This window comes from Strix uralensis, chromosome 3 (genome assembly GCF_047716275.1).
Source record: "Strix uralensis isolate ZFMK-TIS-50842 chromosome 3, bStrUra1, whole genome shotgun sequence".
Classification (NCBI taxonomy): domain Eukaryota; kingdom Metazoa; phylum Chordata; class Aves; order Strigiformes; family Strigidae; genus Strix; species Strix uralensis.
Window position 1 is genome coordinate 72,682,032 of NC_133974.1, and position 25,625 is coordinate 72,707,656.

Here is a 25,625-nt window from a genome sequence, read left to right on the forward strand (position 1 = left end):
TAATTTCAACATAGTCAATATGCTGCCATAGTGAATATGAGCCTACTTCTACCAATCAATATTGAAGGGTCTTAAAGGGTTTCTCTGTTTGTTTTTTTTTTAAATTAAATATACTTTTGTGTAAAGACCTGTAAGCAATATGTCCAGTCTTTGCCACAACATTCATACTGATGCATGTTCCTCCTCTGCATCTGCAAGGCATTAACTGAACTGGCTCTACTGTGGGGAGGAGAGAGGATGTATGAGCCTGAATCCAATTGCAGGATCAAGACAGATTATGCAAAAATCCAGTAAAAGCATTTCCCCAGCAGGGAGACTTATGCCAAAGAGAAGAATGGTATTTTCAAGGTTGTTCAGCAAATATTCTAGTTTAGTGTCAGCTCCAGAATAATGGAGGTTTTGTCATATTTGTCTTTGTAATTCTTAATTGCTCTCATGAAATGATAGTGAAAACAACATCTGGAAGATAAAAAAAGCCAAATGCATTTGGGCTAAGAAAAGTTTTCTCTGACTAAACACCCACATTGTCACCAGGGACTGTGGGAAGGCTACCCTTCCAGTCAGTATCTCAAACAGTTTGGCTGACATCTCCCCCTTGCCCTATCTTCCCCAAGCACAGCCTTCCCTCAGAGCTGTAAGTAATCCTCCAGCCTCTTTTTCTTTACTGAGCCAGCCCTGAAAACTTTACTTTTTTTGGCCACCCCTTCAAGTACAAAAGCAAGGGAAAATCAAATCCCACAGTCCGCCTCCTCCCTTGATGCCTTGCAAGAGGGTCTTGGCACACACAAGGGGTGATCCTAGTGCTGATGGCCAGGGCCAAATGCACAAGCGTGCAAACTCACACTCGCTCCCAATGCTCTACAGAGCGGAGGCAGCCCAGGACCCTGGATTGCCTTGGGTCTGGGCACCCTGAAGCCCTGGGCATGCACTACCCAAGTAGCTACTCTCAGAATACTGGCTGAGCATCACCCCTCTCTGTCCTTTTGTTTGTGAGCCTCATGGCTACCGCAGGTAGGGTGGCGAAAGGGAGAAAGGGAGAAGTGTTAGTACAGGTGGTTGTATGTCAGGTTTTCTGCTTCATACAGTCATTTCTATGGGAAATGAGAGGCATCACTGACTATGTCACGCTGACCCTGGGACTGTCTGCTGAAAAATCTCCTAGAAATGAGTTTAAAAGTTCACAAGGAACCTGCTTCCTAAGGAGAGAGACAGATAGCTCAAGCAAGGGAGAGGATGTCGTAGCACTGCAAGGACAAGGGGCCAGAGAAGACCATGCCAAGGGGACAGTTACACCAGGGAGAAGGCAGGGATTTCTGTAAGGCTGTTTCCCAAAGGCTTCTCAGGACATCTGCCTTCCAGGACAGCAGCTGGCTTGGAAATGCCTTGCAATTTTTTTACAATTCCCTCTTGTCTAGCTGCTCCGAGGAAAAGGCGTCTTGCTAGTTATTCTTTCTGGTCCGGTGCCTTTGTAGGAGGGACGGAGACATATCTGCAGGCCAGATGATGAGGACAGGGTCAAGCTGCCACAGGACTTTACACAGAGACCGTCCCCAGGAAGCAGCTCCCATGGCACATTGGACTTCTGCTGCCCTCGTTCCATCGGATCATCAGTCCTTGCACTAAGGACTGAGCTCTGTCGGTTTTTCAAGCTCTGGAAATGGGTGTAATTTTCAAGGAGGAATAGGAGACTTCTTAAAACTGTTCTTCCTATTTTGAAGAGTTGATATATTTTTTCGAGAGAATGTTGGAGCCAGACAGACACAGGCCTTTACTACACCCTTATCTTTCATTCTTACTTTTGTAAAGATTAAATTTAGTGTCCAGCTAGAAGTGACATCAGCCCTAAATTGGATATTAGTATTGTGGTGGCTAAGCTTCCATCTTGTTGGCGGCGTCTTCAAATGTTCACAGAGCTAAGAGTCACCCTCTTTTCCATCTCCCCAGAAACCAGGACTCCAAACCCTGTGCTGCCAATCCCACCGGCCGCCTGATCCACATTGCTCCTCGTGCCAAACCACATCCTTTCTTGCAGGGCCATCAACCTCCTCAGGCCTGCTCCCCTCCCGCGTGGCGGTGTGAATGACAAATATCCAGCATTCAGCATCCAGACGGGACCATCTCAGGAATCCTCTGTGCTTCTGGCAAGCTGCCTGCCCATCCCCAGGCACTTGCTGTATCCGAGCTGTGCGGGTTCCTCAAGGAGCACAGCTGCCTCTCATGTGCTCCGGATCTAAATGGGAAAGCCAGATCTGCTTCCACAGCTTGAGCTAAGAGGCAGGATACTTGAGCTATTGCCAATAAAACAGCCTTACAAAAGAGAAGACAGCACACAAACCTCCCTGGCATGCCAAGAGGTTTGGTCTCCGAGCTCTGCTTTGATGCCTGTTTAGGGGCTTCACGTTAACCAGTAACAGGACAGCATAAATGCATAAACCTTGCAAAAGGACTGGCAGAGGTTGTGTGCCTTGAGCACAAAGTCTGGTGGGAGATGCTGGCTTGATCTCTACTTCCAAATGCCGGAGTTGAACACTGAGATCAGTCACCTGCAGCAGGAGTCCCCTGACGCAGTATGAAAGCAAGAAGAGGGACAGGCACCCTGTCGCGTTTCAACATCCCTACATCTGCTGTGACCAGTGCAGGTAAGTATTTGCTGATACGGGATTTAGCATCTTAGCTGAGATAAGAAAGTAAACATGTAGCTTGACAAAATGAGTTCAGGCATGAATCTACGCAAGCCTTTTGAGATACAAATGCCGCTAAACATCCTTACCCATGGCACGTAGACGGCTAGAAAAATCTAATGTCTGAAGTCCAAGGCCTGTGAACATAAATCCCCAGCACCTCTGGATTTTCAGTGCCGTCAGGAGTATACCCCAGCTCAGCAGAAGCGGGGGAGACTAGAAGATACCAGTCGTGGGCCTACAGTCCTTATTCTACTACTCTACGCCAAAGTTTTTTTCTGTACGTTCCTGTTGCTGCTTTGTCGTTTCAGTTACACCTGCAAGGCGTCCAATTTACTCATTTTTCATTCTGGCTCACTGCATATTGTTATCTATCTTGAATTTAACAGAGGCTTTTTTTCTTCACGGTCTTCTGAAGTACCTTATCCTAGTTACTTCTTCTGAAGTATGCATATTTTATAGAAACCTACAACCAAATCGCAGTTTAATTCTGTAATTAGTTCCCTTAATTCACATCAAAAGCTGAACGTCAAAGTCAACAACAAATGAATTGACTCTCGGAAGATGAAGCAACCATCGGAAAATAATTTTCACTAAGCAAGCTGAAAAAAGCACCACATACACACATAAGAACAAATTTGTAGTTGTATTTTATTTAATCAATGAAAATCTACCTTAAAAACAAAATCAAATTTGATAACCCAGTACATTGGATTAGAGAAAGCTTCAAGCTTTTAAGCACAAGCCAGAAGTCACAGTCTCAAATTAACTTCAGAGGCCAAAGCAATATGCTGGAAGAAAGTACTATCTTTGTGTGGAGGCATGCTCCTTGCACCATTAGCCTGGTTTTGGGTGCAGTGATTTTTTAGCTGTCACTTATAAGCAGCAGCCTTTGTATTTGTTTTATAGTTAAAAGTTTGTTGCATTGCTTCCCTAGGCCCTGGATTAATGGAGAAAACAGGCAAGTTAAAGCCTGTCTAATTACTACCAACAGACAATTTACACTGTGGTAAAGCTAGCTTTATTTAAATGAGGTTCAGACAAGAATTAACTTTACATATTATTAACAGCTTTGGGGCTACAAACATAAGAATCAGGATTACACAGGTCATGCTATTGTTATTTTGTTTTACCTGCTGCAGCTATTGCAATATGGCTTAACGTACATAGGTATACAATTTGTACAAATTCAGCCAAGTTTGCACTTGTGAGGTGTTATTAAGAGCACGATGAACTTGCAAGACAACTTAAACCTGTGGAAACCAAGCAAGGTTGTTGGAATTGCCCAAAGCTAAGGGGGAAAGCTGCCGCTAATGATGGACAGAGATAGACTGGATTGTTTGAAACCACATTGTTTGGCTTTAAATATTTATATAATTTGCTCTGAGGTAAGGAAAAAATCTTTTGGTGCTTCCACGCAGGGCAGCACCAGATGGTGCAATCACACCAGTGCAATCAGTCACATTGCTTGCTGTACGTGCAGCCTCAAGGAGAAGCAAGCACCTGCCGTAACAAGAGCATTTGTACACTAAAAGTTGACTTTAAAATAAATTACTATACAGGTAGGATAGTGAGCTATTGTTCAACTCGATGGGCATCAGTTTCACAAAGTGCGATCTGTAACCTTCACTTCAGAAACAAGAGCTGAAAGTACTGACTTGTACCCCATGTTTGATTTTAATGTAAACAACAAAAGAGAGGGCCAACTCCTGTTGGGGACAGACGGCCCTGGACTCTGGGTCTTGGGGCTTCTTCTCATCTTGAAACCACCCTCATTCTGGTCTACAGCTGTTGTCAGTCCAATCCACCTTACAGGAAGGCTTTTAAGATCTCAGCACCCCAAAGGTCTCATCAACTTTTTGCAATCCACGACAGAATCAATCACCAAGCCCTTACCCCCCTCCCTATGCCCCTCTCGCTGAAGACAGGGAATTGATAAGGAGCGGGGAGGATTTCAGGAAATGCTGTGGTGGGAAAGAGGTTCAGGTAGGGCTTGGGAAAGGAGGAAGCTTGTATGTGGGAAGGATGTTAGATGGTGTAGGTGTGGCAAAAGGCTTGGGGTTGGTTGGGGCAGTGACCAGAAATGAGCAGACTCTGCAATGAGAAGGATGCAATTTGCGGGTTGTGGTACCACTGGGGTTGCTACATGAGCGAGACGACAGGGAAATGGTAAGTCTGGAGGGTTCTGAGAAACCAGGGAGGACTGCAAGTAGAAGTGAGTGGTAGATCTGACACAGGTCAGGGCTCTCCTTTTGTCTTTAGAAATACCATAGTTCTACATTAAAATCAGAACTGGGTTTAGGATACACATATAAATATTCAAAGCAAGACAGCCAAGTTTTTGAGAGATTTTACAAGGGGAAAAACCTGGAACAATAAATAGGAAGCTACATGTTATCAATTTCTGCTCCAATGGTATCAATTTCCTCTCCAGGCTACTCTACAAAATTCATTTACGGGTACGCCTAAATAGTACAGAAGTATCATAGCTCTACATTAAAATCAGAACTGGGTTTTTAAGACATACATATAAATATTCAACACGTTACAGTCCAGTCCTGAGACCTGAAGTCTGGAACAACAGAAGAAGGGTATTCTCAATCTCCTTTCAAGCTACACTGTAGAAGTAATTTCTGACTAAATCAGGCCTGCACAAATACAACTGAAGGACAGAGAGAGATACCTGAATGGGACTGAAAGGCAGCAATCTTGAGCGTCTTGCTCAAGAATTTGTGCGTGATCCAGTTCCTGCTGTTTGATAAAGCCACATCTGCAGCTCAGCCAGAAGTCTCTCGTGTTCCCATCAGTCAGCCCTTCTCTTCCCCCTCACACACAAGTCAAGCAGCATCTACAGCCACTCGTAGGTCAAATCGAGACAGCTACGGAAGAGGGGGGGGGCGTGGGGGGGGAAGAAAGACTGCAGAGAGAAGGGAGGGGGATTCAGGGATGAGTGAAGGGATTCAAGGAGATGGGACAGACAGGACACACATTGAGTGAGGGGACGACAATAACTGTGGTACAAATTGTAGTGGTCTGTCCATCCATTCGGTTGTGCATCTCCAGTCTAAGTGGTGTATTTGGGGCAGAGGCAAATGACCTTCGAATGGAACAAATGTGTGGATATAGCCAACATTGAAGGCATTGGGTTTTTAATAGAAATAACAAAAAAAGATGTGGTCTTCAGAAGAGCACATGTTAACATCCAAGAATAAAGGGTAGTGAATAAAGCTCCTGGTTCTGTCGCAGGATTGTCAGTTGTTCTCTAGGACTGGCATCCCTCCAAATGCCACATGGATGCTTAGCACATCTGAAAGACAGACGACAGTAAAAAAGCTTTATTAGTGACAACTTATTCTCTCAAGAATATCTTATTTTCCCAAGCAGGTCTCAAAGACAGAGGTAAAGGTCTCATGACTTAGTGAAGCAAGTGCAGTTAAATATCCTAGGGAGAAACTGTGCCTATCATTTCCGATTCAGATTTCACCGAAGTGCAAAGAGATTTGGTACATAAGGCACTCCAGGTTTACCACGGAAGGCAACGCTCACATCCTTTAGGATTTTAAAAAGAGCTTTGTTAGAGAGGAAGAGTGTTTGCAGATTAAATCCCACACATTAAACACGTGCCATATGAGTGCGTATCTAGGAAAACCGGAAGCCACTTTTTCTACCTCCCAGAAATATCCCCCGAAACTCCAGGCCAAGTCAAAGGCCATTAAAGTGAGGGTGGCTGTACAGAGAAGAAACAACGTGTTGGGCAGTTAGCGAGAGGAGCAGTAAAATGACAAGGAAAAAACCAACCCATATATCTGTGGCCTGTTGATTAAACTGGGGAGCAGCTGCCTTTCACCAGAATTACAAAACAAAATTAGAGACACAACAGTTTTAGAAACCTCCAAAAGTATTTTTGAAAAAAAAGTAATTGTTGGCTAAAAATGCTACTTACATTCAAGGCCTCGGGAGCCACTGAGTTCGGACTTTGTGGACTATCACAGGACGTTCCTTCTTGGCAGCTATCATCCTCCCATGTCTCTGTTTTCCCATCTTCCACTGGCGGGTGACGTTGTTCTTCCTCACTTTCTCTGTATGTTGGCTGACCTGTATGTTGGTCTGGGATTTCCACAGTCTGCCCAACCTCTTTTTCCCTTAATTTTGGTGGATGTATATCTAGGGGGTCTTTGGTTGAGTCTTCTGAAGTACTTAGTTCTAGTGTTGATTTCTGAAGTCTCACACTTTCCATTGAAACATCTTCAGGGCTAGTCACAATTGGTAAAGAATTCTGACTTTGTCTGTCTTTCAGCATCTCAGAAGTTAACAGCGTATCTTTTGTTTTTAATACAGTTGCCTGAATTTCTGCAGACTCTGTTAAGGTAGCAGTTTTCACTATTCCTGATTGCTGGAGCTCTTGTTCTTCTCTCCATGTATCTTCCTCTTTTACTGGAAGTTGATGATCCACCTGCGTACTTTCCAGAAGTTCATGGATATCTGTATCTGATGGGCTTTTCCCTATGGACTTAATGTGCTGCTCTGACTCAAAGGCAGCTGACTCTTCTGTTTCTGCAAGTTTGTGAACAGCCGTCTGGATGGCATTTAATACAATTTTCGTACTCTGGGACTCTATAGTCACAGACTGAACAACATCCTTCTCAAATTCCATGTGGGTGAGAGACAGGCTGTCACTTAGAGGAAAACCATTTTGTTTGGGTTGCTCTGTACTCTGGGGCCGCTCTTGCTCCTCTGATATTCCATTCATGGAAGCAGGAGTCACTCGAGGTTCAGGTGCTTCTGCACTACCAAGCTCTGCAGTCTCACAGCCTGAATAGTCAACAGTAGTAACTGGGACCCCTTCAGAAGCCATTTGCTCTGGTGTGGTTGCCAAGGGCTGTACAGTTTTGGCTGTCATGTCTGTGGGCATTACTGCTTCTGTGATGACATGCTCTTCAACTGCTGCAGCTGCTACAAGCACAGGCACTCTCAGAGCTTCCAAGCTTTCAGCGTGTAGGAAGGCCGAGTCAGAGCCGCCACCTTCTTGCACGGTTAAAACCTCTTGCTGGACCGCAGCTGAACATTCATCACCTTCCTGTTTTCCAGATTCAAATACTTCTTTGGGTCTTTCCAGTGATTGCTCATTTTTGTTATCTTCTTTCTGAAAGTCTTGACAGTTGGAGGTTTCTACAAGTTCTTGTTCTTTTTCCACAGTGTCTTCTTCAGCTAAGCTGCTTGGCCTTTCACATTTCTTAGGACCTATGTCAATGAGGACAGCACTTACATTTTCCGTGCTATCTGGGCATGTTGATGCTAAATTAGATATGCCGTCTGCTTCAATCTGCATGGGAGCCTCAGTGACAGTGGTGTCATTCTCCAAGTGTGTTTCAGTTTTGAGCATAGCATCTTCCATTTTGTCATCTGTGGTTTCACCACTCTGGGAGGGGGTTTCAGTTGTTTTTTCTCTGCATTGTGGCTCTAGGCACTGTGGCACAGAATCTTTTGCTGGAATGTCCCTGCCAGCCCCATCCCTCACACTCTGCTCAGCATCTGCAGCTGGTCCTGAGACATTTGTTTCCAAAGGAAGGGCAGAGGTTTTTACCTCATTCTGCAGTGGAACCTCAACAACAGTGACTTCTGTGCTTTTTACTCCAAGAAGCACAGCATCATCTTCCTCTTCTTCTCTCTGGGCAGATGCCCTGCTAGGACTTCCTTCAGTACAACCTTGCTCTTTTGAGTCTAAGTCATGAATTTCATCTTGTCTTTCAGGTTTAATGAGGACCACAGTGACAACTGCTTCTGTACGCTCTGGTCTCGCAGTGAGGGTTTTGCCCCCTCCTTCAAGCTGCAGAGGCTCTTCAGCTGTAAGCCCCAAGGAAGAGGTATCATCCTCTGTCTTGTCCTGCACCTGAGGAGAATTGCAACAGACCTGTGAAAAAGGGTACGAGCAGGGAGTGACCAGGAATGTTCTCGGTGAAAAAGCACCAGAAAAAAATGACCAAAAGGAGGAGAGTTATGGAAAGAGTCAGAGACTAGTGGGTCACCATGATTCTAGCTTGTGTTCAGTTTCTCAGGACACACAGCTCATTAAACAAAGGGCAGCCTAAAGCAAGGGACAGCTGACAGCACTTGAAACAAAGACTAAGCCAGGAAGGTGGTGGGGAGGTAGGGAAGAACATCAGCCACAATAATTTCCGCACATTTAAAACTGGCGATAGTGGTGTCATTTCATTTCTGCCCTTTGCAGAGGTACTTCAGCTACAATTGTATCTCTGCCTACAACCGAAGCTACCATCCACTATGTATGGTGCCATACGGCTCACATATGCGTCTCAGGTGTTCATATAATCCGTCAAGTCACACTGTGCTGTGCAGGAGCCCTAATGGCAATTGCTTCAGCAATGCACACCATCTCCTACTCCATTTCTGCAGGAACTGCATCCACCTCACTCTGCACACCAGCCTCAGTGGCTGCTGCTTCTGGACATCTGTGTGTGTGTCTCACCAGAAATTAACTTCAGTTGCCACAGGCTGCACAAGGAAGGTCCTTGACAGTAGTATGGCCACAACCTGGTTTTGAATTAGGTATAATATCTAACACGTGCTGGTTTTTAATTTGACAAATCAACCTTTGTGTTATGTGTAAGACTCACCGCAGTCTGTACTTCCGGAATACGTTCATCGCTCGTCTCCTCTACTGTCAATTCTGTTATGGGCAGTCTCTCTGGTTCTGAAGGCTCCTCCTTTACTAATATCTCTTCCTTGGGAGTGACTGCTTTGACGCTGGGAAACTCTCTGTCATGTGATGAAGATTCCTCTACTGTCCCCTCCACTTCAGGTATTTCTTCATGGTCTTCTACAGCTGCTGTTTCACATGCCTGCCACTGGCTTTCATCTCTCAATACATCTACATTTTCACATCCTTCTGTGCTTTCTTTCACTGCAGCAGGTACTTCATTTCTCTCTGAACCTTCGGGTAGAACACCCTCTTCAACTCCGTTTTGGCCCTGAACGCTCCCTGCACTTCCCTGGGGCTGGAGGCCATCCTCCTTGTGTTCTCCTTTTTCCAAGGACTGTCCAGGCAAAACAGTTTCCTGGCCTACAGTGTTCCCATCTTTAGCATCAGCTTTCACTTCTGACTCAATGCCTTGTACTGTTGCAATTATAGCTGCTGACTCGGGTCTTTCACTAACCAGCTGTGCTACACCTGCTAACTTTACTCTTTCAACAACTTCATCAAGAACTTTTTGTGTCTGTTTGTCTAATTCTTTCAAATTTTGTTCAGTGGCCTCTACTTCTTGTACAGGCGTCACTTCCTCTGTAGTATCTGGGGTTTCTAACAACTGTGAAACAGCAGAAACCATCTCAGTTGTCTCCTCAGCAAGGGACACTTCCATTGTTTCTTCAGTGCAGGAAGCTTCTGCCGTCTCCTCTGGAGCTGTCACTGCTTCTGAGGTCAGCTCTAGCTCACTTGCTGTGGTGTCATAACTTACAGCCTTTCTCATCTCTGGCACTGTCTTAGGAGCTACCACTGCTTCTTCCACAGTAACATCTGATTCAAATGTTTTCTCAGTTTCTTTCTCTTCCTCTTCTTTTGCCTGCTCAATGCACTCTGTCAGAGCAGCAGATATCCAAGATGGTGACCTTTCTTCAATACTGGTAACCGCCCTTTCCCCTTCCACAACGGTAACAGTAACTGCATGTACCAGTCCCTCATGTGCTTGCTCAACTCTTAGGGTCTCCTCTAATTGTTCTGCTCTCTCCTTCTCTGAGGTTTGTTCTCTCATCGCTTCAGCATCTTTTGTTTGTTGGGCTTCAATTTTCTCCTGCTCTGCTGCTTCATATTCAGATAAAGGAACAACAGCTGGAATATCCGAATCTTCTTCAGTTGTTTCTGCCATGTCTTCTCTTGCTTGTTTAAGATGACTTGGTGCTGGCTTTCCATCTGACTTTTTCTTCCTACGCCCAGGCATCAGTTTTCTAAATGGAACCCATGATTCATCTTTTCCAGGCTCACCATCCGATGTTGAATGCTCAAGGCTAGATCCCACAACAGAGTCTTCAGTTCTCTCTTCCATTCTGGTTTTGGATCTCCTTCTTGGAGTGACTAACCTTTTAAATGATTCCCATGTTGAAATACCTTCCCCTTCGGATGGGCTTCCAGCTTGTTCTGGGGAAGAATTCCCTTGTCCTTGGTCGCTCTCCTGAGAACTAGTAAGAACTGCATCTGTTGCCATTTCTTTGTTCTGTCCAGACTCTTCTATTTTTTGGCTTTCTTGACCAAGCTTATGTTCAGTTTCTTCATCAGATGATGATGATGATTTCCTGGCTCTTTTCTTTGAAGAACCTACACATATAAAAGCTTCCCAGGACACAGAGGTGTCAACCTTTTTTTTGGGCTCTTCTGTGGTTTTCTCTGGTTTCTGGTCCATCCCATTTTCTTTTAATTCTCCCTGATTTTCATCAATAGTATTTTCAGTTGCAGACACTGCAACACTCTTTGTCTTATCAATTTCTTCTTCTTTATCACTTTCAGAAGGTCTTCTGACACGCTTCTTGGGAGTCACCATCTTTTTAAATGATGCCCAGGGTGTAACACTTTCTCTTTTTCGCTCCACATCTGAAACTGCAGCATCTTCATTTTCAGTGACCTGCATTCCGTCTACAGGTTTCTCCAAAGAAGGAATTTCATTCATCTCCTCAGGAGAAGAAGCAGAACTCTCCCCTTTTTGTTCCTCTGGGCTATCTGGGGAATCTGGTAAGTGCTGAATTGGTTCACCCTGTTCCCCTAACTTAGATTCTTCTCTTTTGCCTTTACGCTTCTTTCCAGACAGTTTTTTTAATCCAGTACCCGTAAAGAGTTTCTTTAAAGGGCTGCCTTGCAGTTTATTTTTTTCTTGAGAAGACAGCAGTTCAGCTTCGTTTGTGATACCTTCTGGAGGCCTCTTTCCAGCTGCCTCTTCAGGCGTTATTTCTGTGGTCATTTCATCCGGTTTGATAGTATCAGTCATAACTATGCGAGTTTTTCCCTGTAATCCTTCATCAGTGGGTTTGATAGACTGTTGATCATCCTCTGTGTCAACGGAACATTCAGAAGTAGAAAAGGACTTCAATCCAGGAGCACCCAGAGTCAGTTTTGTCTCATGTTCTTTGCTTTCTTTCTTCTCTGTGGTTGTATCCAGAGCTTCTCCTCGTGTGATGTCTTCTACTGTGGGTGATATTTTCAATTCTGCTTCCTCTGTTTCTTCATCAAATGTTTCTTTCTCTAGTGGAGCACGTTTATTTCCTTCTCTTCCTTCAGATTTTTTAAGCTGTTCACTAGAAATTTCAATTGCCAAGGATCCTGCTTCAGGTCTCTCTTCAGAGGATATTTCAGTTCTGTCATCTATTTCACACTTCTCTGTGGACTCCAGTTTTTCTCCCACAGGTAGGACTTCTGAGGATGTTTTCAGTTCTCCATTCACAATGTCAGAAACAACAGGTACCCCTGAGCTTGTGTTTAGTGGTTTCTCTGTCTGCTCACTTTCTTCTTCTCCTTCTTCAGTTTCTTCTTCCTTTTTACCAAGATCATCTGAGACTTCCACCAGTTTCCTTTCTTGATCATCTTCAGCCTTTTTCTCCTTCGCACTTTCTTTAGCTTCTGCTGCTGTTACAGCCTCTTTTTGTTCCTGCTCATCGTGCTTGATTAGCTCTTCCTTCCCGCTTGCTTCCACTCCTATGTCTGCCACAATCCTTTTTGACTGCTGTTTTTCATCTTCAGTTTGCTCCTTCTCATGCTCTTCAATAGTTACTTCTGTCACGTTCCTCTCCTCATCTTGCTCCTCAAACTCAGATTTCTCCTCCTTTTCACTGGTTTCAGTTATTAACGTTGCCCCCTCTTTTTCTTGCCCATCTTCTTCAGTAGGAGACTGTAGTTCATCTTCTTTAGGCTTCCTAAAACTCTTCTTTTTTCTAAATCCAGTCCATCCCTGAGTAAAAAATTTTCTTAATGGTGATGCAGTATCAGTGGCTAAGGCAGCTGACTGAGAACAAATCTCCTTTGCTTCTGGTGTTTTAGGAGATTCATCTTCTGTTTTTTCATTTTTCAGTATGTCCTTGGTGTTGTCTTCTGCAGAGAGGGCATCCTCAGGCATCGCTATTTCTTCTGAGCTGACTTCTTTTTGATCACCAGCTCCTTCAGGGACTTCTGTTTCCTTTTTTACAGTAAGCAGTTGAACTGGTTCCGATTTTCCTGTCTTTTCCTTCTTCACTGTGAATCTGAACCCAAAAAATTTAAAAAGCTTTTTAAATCCCAGATCATAAGACTGTGGCTCAGATGCATGGTCTTCTGCATCTTCTTCCAAAGATGGCAACTGCTCGACTGTATGAGCATCCTCTTTCTCAGCAGCTACTACACCGTCCTTGGTGCTTGAGTCAGATGGACTTGTCTCCATAGTTTCGGTGTCTTCTTTCAAAGTTACGCTGGAATGTTCTGTTTGTCCAACTGTTTAAACAACAACAACAAAACCCGGTTAGTTTCCTTCTCAATTTAATGTTATATTATACCATTATAGAAATATATATAATTTTTTAAATGTATTTTTCTTCATTTTTATCAAACCTTCCTAAACATGCTTGTTTTATTATCTGCGTGCCTCTTCTGTGCGCTACTATTGCTTTTTTGTCACGACTAGTTTTTGTTCTAAGATTACTAGAATTCCTTTTCTTCCTCATCTCATTGTGTGGGTCTTTCCGAAGTTTATTTGCAAATGCACCTCTCCAGCTTATAGCCTCTCATTCTCCTTCCTTCTGTTGCAGGTCTTTTTGTGGGGGCTTTGGGTTTGTGGTTTTTTGTTGTTTGCTGTTTTTTTACTTCAAGGCAAACTTATGTGAGAAAAAAAAATTATTGCGATCCTATCATTACTCAAAGAATATACAGAAATTATGTAATGATTCCTGAAGCAAAGCTCCGTATACTTTCCGTGCAGAGAAAGACCTCCGAGAGAAAAAAAAAGAAACCAAAAAAATTGTGCTGACCTAAAATGATGACAAGAAAAGAAAAGCTCATTTTACAGCTCTGTTTCAAAAGAATAGTAAGATGTGAAAATGCTCATGGGAAATTTCCTGTTTTTCTGAAAATCTGTAACCTCCAAAACAGTTAACATTACAACACACTTGTTTTAAACACCATGAATCTTGGAATTCTCCCATACATCACACTGCATCACCCCTATGGCCAGACAGAAGCGTCATCTACAGCAATTTCACATTGCTTAAAATTAATGAGGTTGTTACTATACAGGCAGGTAAAATCCTAGCGTCCACTGCTCACAAGTCTGTGTTTGCATTATTTCTTTCTTGAGCACCGATTGCGTTTTTCCTTCAGGTCACTGACAACCACCCTCTCAGTCTTGCTGGGACAATTTAAGTATTATTGCTCCCTCTGGCTGTGAGCTGCCTAAATTCACAGACTGGCAGATAAATTAAACCCCCTGAAATGCAGCAGTTAAAAAGCCAGCACATATCAAGTTTAGAGCCTGAAACTGCAAGCTCCCCATGCCCCAAATAAGGAACTTTGGAGGAATAAGGTAGAAAAGAACAAGGACACCAAGCCTTTAAGTTCTGCCATTTAAACACAAAACAAGAGCAGGTAAAACTGCTGTTGCCTATAATGACAGTTTTAATAATAGTAATAAGCATGTGATGAACATGCAGGATGACAAACAGGACAACATGTGAAAATAAAATCTATGGCACGTTCAAGACACCAAAAAATTCTTGGGCTTGGGCTTGGAATCCTGGATACCGCCAGGATTTCAGTTTAATGTTCTTGACCCTTGATTTTGTGCATCAGGCAAAAGTGCAAGGCCACGAGGGAGTGTACTCTTCTCTCTGACCAAACTTGTTGGAAGATGAATATAAAAATGTTGCTAAGATGAATATAAAAATAATTAAACGGCAACATCCTGGGAGAAGGCATGGCCCCTTTCTTTTAAGTTGCACATGTGCTACTTCAGTGCCCAAAGGCACGCAGGAGACAGCTTTCAAAAGCACGTGTGTCACTGAACTCCCCAAAAAGTGATTTAGTTTTCATTTGATCGATCTTTAAGTCGGATCTAACTCTGCAGTTGGCCCTGCTCTGTGCAGGGCCTGGACCACCTAACCTCCAGGAGTCCCTTCCAGTTTCCTCGAATCTGCTTGTCTATGTCCCCCCTTTGGGCAGAACTGCATCTTCATAAGCGCATAGACAATGCGGTCTAGGTAAGGCTGAAACATAACTAAATAATAAGCAAAACTAAATCTACAAGTATACTGGTTTCTAATAGCTATGTAGAGGGCAAATTACATTTATATTCACTATCAGCAGCCTACTGGTGGTTGTTTCTCAGTCAACAGAAGCAAAGCTTTTTGTTTTTCCATTTATCTAACGGCTTAAAATGATTTACTTTAATTGTTAACTTCTAGATCACTTAAAAGTCTGACCTCTGGTAACACCCTAACTCCCTGAACATTTTAAAACAGAGATGTTCAAACTGAGTAATTTGTGAGGGAGCGGAGTAAGAACAGACTTTTTTCTGAAGAAGCCAGGATTATTACTCCATTGGTAATACACCTCTTGCAAACACCCGACCACTCCACAAACAAAACCAACTTGCCGTGAGAACACCTCAGGCTGTGGCAGGGTGGGGAAGGGAAATAAGATTGTAAGCACAGCTAGAAGCAGCAGTAACACATTTGAACTCACTTTTCATTTTAAGATGGTTACCAAAGAAAAAATGATGTGCTTATTTTATCAATATTTTTTTACTCTTATGAATCAAATATTATGTAGTTGTATGCTGACACTATACAAGGATAAAGCCAAGGAACCACTTTTGTATCTATATTCATTTATTCCTAGGTCCAGAAACTTATTTATTCCTAGGTCCTTGTCATTTCCATCAAACTATGTAATTTAACAGAAAGCTTATCATGGCTTAATGGGAATTCACAAAGTTAGAGGCATTTTTTCAAACACTAGGGTACATATCACATATTTTATAATTATTTAGTAACAGGTACTTTAATATATTGCTCAGTTTGTCTACACTAAAAGCGATTTTTCTGGTTGAACCAGCTACGAAATTAAAACACTGATCATTTAATGCTAAATAAAAATTTGTTCAAGAGCCAGACCTCTTAACACCTCTGGTGGAAACAAGGTCTACAGAGTCTCCCTTCAGTTTTTCCTCAGTCCTGCTTTAATGCCAATGTATTTACCCTTAGACATATGGAAATCTCTGTCTCCATCTGACATGACTTAGATAAAGGTAGAACAAAAACTGGGGCTGACAGCTAGTGGGGAATGCTGGGCCTAAGTGGGAAAGACCAGAAGCAGGAAGGCAGCAGGAGTGGAGAGGAGGTCAAAAAGCACTCTTGAGTCATTGCAGGCACTGGCAGGCAGCTAGAGACACAGCTTTCTAAGGGTTCCCCCTTTCTCTTGCAAACACTCCCTGGGAATGCATTTTGAATATCCTGAAATTTCAAAAAAATTATAGAAAGTTTATAGTTGCAGTTGAGGATGCATTCCCTTTTTTATTTATTCCTAGAACACAACTTTAGTGTTCAAGAGGAGTTCCAAGGTTTTACAGGTAAACAGGATTACTGTAAGAGAGGAAGGATAAAGGATATGAATGAATGAATTAATGAGGTATTCTATTTCCAAAGTGGGAGATAAGAATGTAAGACTGGCGTATAAAGGCAACTCATCATATTTATGATAAGCATTCAAAGGATTTTTGCTTATTCTATTCATAAAATGATGTGTTCATGACACCCTAAGATAAAGACTATGTCTCTGTAAAATGCTTTGCAGGTGAAAAGAGCTGAATAACCATTACAAAATCTGCAGGTATGAGTATATATTAAGATAGCAAATGCAATCATAAAAATAGAGAACACATTTTAGAGGCACTGCGATAAGCTTTTAAAACTGTTAAATCAGTAATCAGGTCTTCCTTGCGAGTCCAGCAAACATGCTACCTTGCAATACTTCATTGAATAAATTGCCAAAGGGAAAACTAACAAAAAAATATTGACTGACTGAACACGTACTTTTAATACCCATCTGAGAAGTTGCAACTATGCTACACACGTCACACTTCCATCACTCCATCATAGCACACAGTGGGTATACTTCTAGAGTTGATCCAAGCACTACCCCTTTAATTCCACAACAAAAAGCATTTAACCTGTCCAGAAGGTATTTCATCCCCAAAGTAACATAGAGCTTGGATATCAGCTGTTAAGTGACCTGCTGCTGTTGCTCCCGGTCTCTACTTTGTCTACTTCTTTCACGTTTAAATCCCCGAAAGAGTCTTTTAAACTGAATTTCTGATGCCCTTCCTCAGCATTTGAGGAGAGAGATGCCATTCAGAAAATTTGCCTGCATGCCACCAGGAGGCTGCCACTGTTGTGTGACAAGCCTGCAGTGCAATATATATCCAAGTTGTACCTTCACAAGATACACCCCAAAGAGCATTTCTATATCCAGTGGGGCACAAAAGAAACAGAAGACCTGAGAAGTCAGCGCTACACACTGAACTTTATATTTAGCAGTCAGATTCTTTAATGACATTTTTATTAATTACATTCTTGGTACCCAATGTTAGTGCACTTCTGAATGCAAAGAAAACTGTGAGTAACTCCACTTGGAAAGGTTTGGAAGTTATTTACACATGGTATTGTTGTTCACAGTACTGTAGCATGTCACTACCACAGGTATTCTGGCAAGACAACTAGCACTTTCTGAATGAATTCACTGAATTTGAAAGCATCTTTAAGAAACACAAGGAGAGCCTCTTCAAAATACCAGAAAAAAATAAATTAAAAAAAAATCTAGTAAAACACTGCTATGAATACAATTTCTTTAGGTCTGTCCTGAGCAGGGCTGCACTTCACCAGTTATGTGCTAGTCAAGGAGAACAGCGCAATAAAAATATATCCAGAGGCAGCAATAAATATCAAAGGTGATATCATAAAATTGATTCACTTTGCTATTTAAATCCACTGTGGCTAAGAACTAATGCTGAAATTCTATTTAACTGCTTATGTACCAGTTAAGCTTTCAAACATTTTTAATTGAATCAAGGTGCCGCTTGTGTTTTAATAACTGCAAGTGTTTTGTTTTATTCTGAAAGAAACGTATGAGATTTGGGAATCAAAAGTGCTTGATTTCACAATTTATTAGTACTTAGTCCATGGTGAGAATTTATTTCTGTTTTATCAGAAGTATACTGATCAGATGTTGGAAAATTCATAATTTCAGAATGATTGAATTCCTGTCTCATCCCATTAAAAATAAAATTAATAAATAACACTTCTCTTTTAGTAGGCTGATAGACACCGTTGGCAGTGCAACTTAATTGCTCCCACCATCTCATCTGTCTCTAGAAGTGAAAATGTGTTTCTCCCCTGGTAGTTGCCAGTTTTATAAAAAAGCACTCTGACTGCAAGAGTTAAAGGCACAGCACTTCATGTGCTTGCAGTCAACCATGTCAACATCTGGAGCTGGTTGACTTTTCCCCCTAAGGATTTGCAGCACGGCGCTGGATTTTTTCCATGAATTCCCTACATTCTCAATCTCTCAGATGGATGTCACACACACCCAGCACCCGCCTCACAAACTCCACTGGCCACCGAAAGGCTCCACAGGACTTTATGCTGTTTTCATTTACTCAATGTTTAAGTATTTAGGGCCAAATCATGCTTTCGGTAGGTTTGCATAAGCGTAAATGAATGCTGAAGCCATAAGGCCAAAGGGGTATTTTACAATCATTTGCCTGCATTGTATCTAGATTTGCTATGAATATGACTTGTAAAAATACACCTACTGCTCTAAAACTCACATGACACTGAAAGAGGAGAAGGCAATTAAAAAAAAAAAATTTGAACCTGGTGTCCATGACATACCAAGCTTTATTTGTTAAATGCAATTTTCCCTTAGCTGTACAATTCCTCTAATTATTATTAGAAACATTTAAAGACAAAGTCAAGAAAGGGTAAAAACTGATAAGGATGGAGAAGCAGTAATTATAAAACAAAACACAGTTTGAAATCACAATATCTATGAAAAACCTGCCCAGAACAGATTTATTTAGACTAAAGTAGCTATTTGGAATTATTAGTGAAATTGAATAATTTAACAATTTTTTTTTTAAAAAAAAGCACAAGCTGTGCTTCTAGGTTTTCATTGCAGAGTGTAAGAATTGAACATTTTACCACCAATCCATATTCTTTTAACTGCAAGTTTCAGGAGGTTGGGTTTAATAAATCAGACAAACACACTACCTACATTGCAGTAACAAAACAACACAAAAATATGTCCAGGTGTTACCCTTCTAACCATTTTTTTTTTTTTTTAAACTACAAGGTTTAAAGTCTCTGACACTGCTGCTTCTTGACCATATATTTCAGAAATTCTTCCTTCCTTTCCCTACTATTCATGATACTTATTTCCACTTCAATGTAAAAATAATTATTTGATAGAAAGCACATACTACTTCTTTCCCCACTCTGTTCACTCAACTGTTTCTAAGGACTGACTTACGTTAATTGTGGGGAGGGAGTACTTTCAGAATAGTTAAATAATAAGGGAGGACTTACAGAGATTTTTGCATACTAAATTTCACAGTGCATACACTCAATTCATGAACTTTCTAACCATGCTTTTCTTTCAAAGCTTTAGAAACAAATACCATTAAGTTCAGTCTTCAGTTCTCTGGTACTTGGGTGGCAACTGAAGAGTTAAGTTTTAAAATCTCACATACTTTTGTGTCCAGTTTTAAAAATGGGAAAAAGGAAAAAGTTGCAAAATAACTGTAATTTTTCATGGCTTACAACTTCTTAAGAAACCAAAGGCAACAGCCCCAGAAAAGGACATTGTACATAACCTCATATGAAAGTAACTTAAAAGAAAGCACAATCATTTCCGCTGTGATGCTATAACATTCCTCACAAACCTCTATTTTTAGAAGATTTTGCTTTAGCTATAGTTGTCTGCTCCAACCTAGAGACCAACTTCTCAAATTCCAGCAAGGGAAGTTATATATTTCACTCATTCAAGATTTGAAGGTATTTCTTCTTTCATTTCAATGTTTCAAGAAACAGCACTAAAAATCAAAACGCAGTAAAATTCTACTAAAATTGGTTTGTTTGTTTTTAAACCAGAAGGGTCATTAGTCTTTGCTTGGATATACAGTTACTGTAGTTAAAGATTCCTCATTAAATGAACTCACAATAATAAACTGCTCTCAAACCACCCGCTTGGGAACCAAACCAGCATGCTACAAATATTTATGAAATTTCATGGTTACCCATGCTGTCCATGTCTCACGTTCAGTGGCTTGGTTCGGCTTTTTAAAATAAAATGTATTCACTAAGCATAAGATAGATGCAACACTAGCACTCAAGTATTTGAGGGAAAAAAAATAAATCTGCTCAGCTAGGAACAAGGATGGGATAAGCAATACATGTCAGTAAATGTTGGGGCATTTTTGAGAGCTCCTAACGATGCACAATGAAAAACAGATTAAAAACTTTCTTTAGCAAAATGACTGCATAAGGAGTAACACAGACACCACAGACAAACTCACCACAAAGGAGATGTAGCTCCATCTGCATGAACTAGACACATGATAGCTTAAAACACTCCCGCCTACCAATAAGGAGAGGTACTCCGTCCCTTCAAAGAAACGGTGATTTGTACTACAAGCTAGATGTAGTTCTTGCAAAGTGTCCTGTAGAAGCAGTTGTGTTGCGGTGAAAATCCAAGTTTCCACAAGAATTATTAAATAAGGAAAGCCTCAAACGATCAGACTGTGCAACCCTATACAGAGATTGCTTTTGCAAAACAGTTTAACCTTTAATTACTAACAATAAAAGGAAATAAAAAAAACAGAGAACCCTTGAGGAAAAAGGCTCAGCATGTGATAAGCTCATTAAACATCGAGTTTAATGAAAACCCTATTGTAAACAGCGGTAGGATGTCTCGTCCCCTACTAACTGATTCAAATCACGTAGAGTCCTCCCCAGGGTCAGCTCCAAACAGACCAGGGCTTCTACAGGCTTTGTGGTCAATAGGTGTTGTGAGGCTAAAGTATTTTGCATTAATAAACCTCCACTATTTGTTGAATTCATTCACTGGCTCTAGCAAAAAATACATGAGTGAGGAAATACAACAGCATACAACAGCAAGCCGAGAGAAACTCTGGTGTCAATTAGTTATCATTAGGAACAAAAGTGGGGTTGGTTTATTTAAATTTCATAATGCCATTTTGTTTCCCACGGAACGATAGAAGTTTGTGCAAAACCAGCAGTGCAAGATGTCTTTTCCTTTGAACTCTTTGCTCCTCCAAATACTACTACCTTTTCACAAAGCCCAATCAGTTTATGGTGCCAGCTCTCACACTTCAGTGGCTCACGCGCTACTTTCTTAAATGAGATGTACGGAGTTCAGTGGCCACAGCGTCGAGGTTTTGGTATCACAGGCTGGGACCCTGCCGCCACATGTGCAAGCAGACACCCCCCCCCCGCCACGGCGTTAATCTCCTCTGGATTTTGCTTCATTGAAATGAAAACAGCTCTAGAGCAAGAGCTTCATTTCTCTCGTGCAAACATTTTTACAACATATCACTGACGCTAACTTCTGCATTTCCTTCAACTTCAGCAAGTTTAGCTCTTAAGGTATTTTACTGCATTATTGCCCGATTAACGTAAAACAGCATCATCGCTGCGGTCACTGCCTTTCCTTTCCGTTCCTCAGCTGCAGACACTGTCAGATTCTGGGACGGCAGAAAACCCCCTGGTTAGCGTCTCCAGATTTAGCACAGCCTTGTGCTGCAAGGACCGCATCAAACGTCTGACTGAGGTGACAGGAAATTTTAAAATCTCCGCAAGCTTGCCTTGGAAACGGTTCTCGCGGTGACAGAAATGTCGAAGCCGGTCGGTCCTTTTCAACGCTCCCGCACCGCCAGGAAATCCCGAGTCGGTCAAACAGCACTTCGGAGAGGCGGAGGCGCGCTCCGGCACCCACACCCCAGCGAGTCGCCCCGCGCTGAGGCACTGGGCCCCCGGTTGCCACACGCGGAAACCCCGGCAACGGGGAGACAAGAGCAACAATGCAAGGGGCTTCCCCGCCGCCGCCGCGCGCCTCGCCCCGGCCCCGCCCCTCGGCCCGGCCCCGCCCCGCCCCTCGGCCCGGCCCGGCCCCGCCCCGCGCCGGCTGCTGACGCGCGTCTGGTCTCTTCCCGCCCCGCCGCGGCACCGGCACCGCGCGCAGCCAGAGCCGCGCTGCCCCGAAGGAGCCCGCTTGAAATTTTCACCTGGAGTATTCGTGTGGTTTCCCCCGAAGGGAGGAGAGGGCGGCTCGGCAGGAAGAAACAGCCCCTTTCGAAACGACAGACCGCCTCAGCTCCCGCTTCTGGGACGCTTTCTCGGTGCGGTTTGCCACAAAACATCCAGACCAAACCTCCAGAGGTGCGAGTTAAACGCCCCAAGGAGTTCACCCCTCACGAACAACAAACACGTGAAACATTGCTGTTTCTCCACACTGAAACGTTTGCTTCTTTGCTATTGTCACTTAGGGGTTGGGGTTTTTTTGTTGGTGTCATTTGTTTGAGTTTTTTTGAATTGGAATTCTCTACAACCTAATTACAGTCTCAATTGTCTCAAACGCTGCTGTCGAGCAGTTTCAGAAAGGTATTACCCGGATACTTGTAGTAATGGAACGCTCCAGGAGCTCTTACTGCTAGTAGAAAGGGATGCAATACGATTAAATAAAATGTAAAGGATCAGCATCTGATAGAGGTGACCTCCTGTTACAGGAACAACTTTTCTACGGATTACGTGGGATATCTCCAAAGTTCTGATGATACACGGATACTGGGACCAGCCATTCACAGCCTTTGTCTGTGGCTCTGATTGCCAGCACCAACTTCCCACTTAATTTACCAGACCTCCCAGTTCATTTAATCTGAGAGTGGCAATTTTGATGAGCCTGGATCATCTCTCAAATTGTCTTCTGAATGCGAGATTCAAATAACGACGACAAGAAGAAACCAACCAACTCCCAAAAACCCTTCAATCATAAACTTTCTTTTACTGGAGGCAATTACCTGTGTTGCCTCCGTGCTCAGTGTCACAATGCTTTATTTCTCACTTCACAGACTTTGCAAACAAGATGAAATAAAGGATGAGTGGGGAACGTGAAGAAGTGTAGAGCTAAAATGGTATGTTTCTCTATCTGGAGAGATCTCTCTGCATGGAGCATTTAAGAGATACCTCTTCCCCACCTTTATTCATCTGCCTAAAGACAGGTGGACCAGACTCTGTAAGGTCCAGAGGGGTGGATATAAACAGTTATGAATATCTGAATATAGTCTTTACTTGAAGAACTATCTTTTCAATGCTTGACCGGACAGGTTTTCTTTGTCTCTACAGATGATGTAATTTTCAGCTATTGTTACCAGCAAATACACGCTGCATTGCCTCCATAAAGGGCTTTTTTACTTTGAGAGCAAACCTGTAGAACTGTTTTCCCTTTCACATAAATTATGCTACCTTGTAGGCTTGGTTCCACTGACAACGGTAAAATAAATCCTGATTAAAACAGCAGCAGCAAAAAACCACAGGAGTTGATTATCAAAGAAAGCGAAGACTTTTCAGGCGATCTACTCACACACAAATTCCTAACGCTATCTGCGTCCACAACACGTCATGCATTTGGTCACATGTAAGTATCTGCATTCAAAGGAAGCTTCTCACCTCTTCTTCGTTACACATCCTAGAAACGCAGTTTCTGTACAACTGAAGCTACAACCCAGAATTATTCAGCAAGATTGATAACCTTTGACTATTAACTTGAAATTCATGCCCTTTCAAAGGCCTTCTCTGTTACTTGACCCAGAAGCTGAATACCGACATGAAATCTTCTGACACTACTTCAGATCATCACTATTTTCTCTTCCTTCATGACTCTGTTTAATGAGTATCCTTTCTCCATCCCTATCCACTTAAGAGTAAAATTTTTAAGAGAAGCCGTGTTTATCATGAGTGAAAGATAAAACACGTTGCATCCCATTTCTACAGTGCCAAAAGCCTCTACCAATATGATTTTTTTAAAAAGCGCAAAAGTTCAGCACAAAATACGGCAGCCTTCCACTGGGATAATCGTGTTATGGCAGTTCATCTGAAGGTGTGGCAAAGAATTGCCTTTACTAGAATTCAAACCCCAAAGTACACCAAGGGCTACACAAATGCCTTAAGCTGCTCTACAGGCTGACACTGAAGCATGTGCTCCATCCTAGCCTTTCCCCATCCCTCTCCTGCTCTCTCACACCAGCACTGGTTAACTATCCCTCCCTCTTAGCACCCCTGCCAAAAAGGTCAGCGTGCAGCGGCGTGGCTGAAGCGGATCTCTCACCCTGCGGCTGCAAACAGAATCGGAGGGAAGGGAACAGCAACAAGAGGCTGATGGGGGCAGGAGAGGTGGGCTGCCAGTTTGCACCGGAGAAAGAGCAGCACGTCTCTGACTGTGCAGCAAGGCAAGACAGAGATTCCTAGGGCAGAGCAGACAGGAATGAGAAAGGCTTTGTGGTCAAAACGCAATCTGATTAAAAGCAGTAGGAAAGAGAACTTTAATCAAGGTAGAGCCAACGGATCGGCAGCCTGTCCCTTCCTGTGAATTCAAAATAGTTTATTATTATTAACGTCACTAATTAATGAACATAAAAGGATTTCTGCCCTGTGAAGGAAGAGACAGGACTATGCAGCAGAAACTCCTAACATAAGAAGTGGCAACTGAGCTGTTCCTCCAGGTGAATGGTCGAGAGATTGGCAGCAGGCAAGCAGAGGCACCGCAGGGTGCACTGAGAGCAGAGAACCGTCCCCAAGGGGGAAATGGGCAGCAACCCCCGCCACCGACACTGACACCTTCAATCCACAACCCATTTGTTATCTGAACTCTGCTATAGAGAAAACATCCCAACAAAACAGTGCCCCAGCAGAAGCACTTGAGCAACCAAGAGATCACCTGAGTAACTGCCTGCTTGCTAGGAGATGGCTAGCTGAGCCCCATTTAAACTTCTCACTCCATTTAGCATCCAGGCCTCTATGATCTGTCCTGTGAATACAGGTTTTTACTCACTCGTTGTTCCAGCAGCCTCTGCTTGCTCTCCGGGTGGTTCTTGGAGGGGTGAAGCCACCTCTGGCTGCTGCCCATCCAGCTCCTGAGGTGCTGTAACAGCTCCTGGCTGCTGCGGCTCCTGTGGTGGGGCATCATGCTCCAAATTGTCTTCAGTAACATCAGGTACTGGTAAACTTGCCTCTAAGACCTGTATGGTCAAGCATTGGTTGAAGGATGGTAGGGAAGGAGAAAGAGAGAATGAAAAAAATAAAAGTAACATCAGTAGTAGGCCAGGTTTTTTTCCCCACACAGAATATTGTTCTTTCATTCTCAATTTGCATATATATATCTATCTGCAAGCATTTGGGGAAATAAGCGCTTCTGTGGGTTTTTTAGTATTCCTCCCTTTCAAAATTACTAACTTTAATAAATCAAAGTACTTTTGTGGGGAAAAAGACCAACAAAACCCAAGACATAATCTGGGACTATTTATTTTACTGTTCTCCTGCATGAAATATGTGGAAGAAGCAAGTCTTACAGACAATGGCCTACAACCTTGTGTAGGAATTGATTTCTAGCATGAAGGAAAACTCCAGGATGACGTGAACCTAGCTGATGGGAAGATATTTTTCATTCTTCAAAACGTGTGGCACAATTGCTTTGATATCTGCATGAATCCTGTCTACATTGCAGCCTTTGGTACTGCTCCTTTGCTGATGTGCTTATCTTCTCATCCTAAACAATACAACTACAAAGTAACTGAACTATTCAGGACAGAAAGCAGAATATAAATATAGATATAAATCCCATGAGGAAATTCA

The 25,625-nt window shown here is 42.7% G+C and overlaps 1 protein-coding gene across 3 annotated transcripts; it reads right to left on the reverse strand.

The window, feature by feature from the left end:
- Window positions 1-3,312: 3,312 nt before the first annotated feature.
- Window positions 3,313-25,402, reverse strand: LOC141940956 (uncharacterized). Of its 3 annotated transcripts, none has more exons than XM_074862855.1 (4): window positions 24,826-25,402; window positions 9,317-13,146; window positions 6,625-8,571; window positions 3,313-5,988 (listed from the first exon to the last, which is right to left on the reverse strand). In XM_074862855.1, the coding sequence occupies exons 1-4, from the start codon at window positions 25,130-25,132 to the stop codon at window positions 5,980-5,982; spliced, it is 6,093 nt and encodes a 2,030-aa protein (XP_074718956.1). In that variant the 5' UTR covers window positions 25,133-25,402; the 3' UTR covers window positions 3,313-5,979. The 3 variants fall into 3 exon arrangements, with proteins under 3 accessions (XP_074718956.1, XP_074718955.1, XP_074718957.1); XM_074862854.1 differs by having other exon boundaries at window positions 6,625-8,592; XM_074862856.1 differs by lacking the exon at window positions 24,826-25,402 and adding an exon at window positions 20,276-20,388 and having other exon boundaries at window positions 6,625-8,592.
- Window positions 25,403-25,625: the final 223 nt, after the last annotated feature.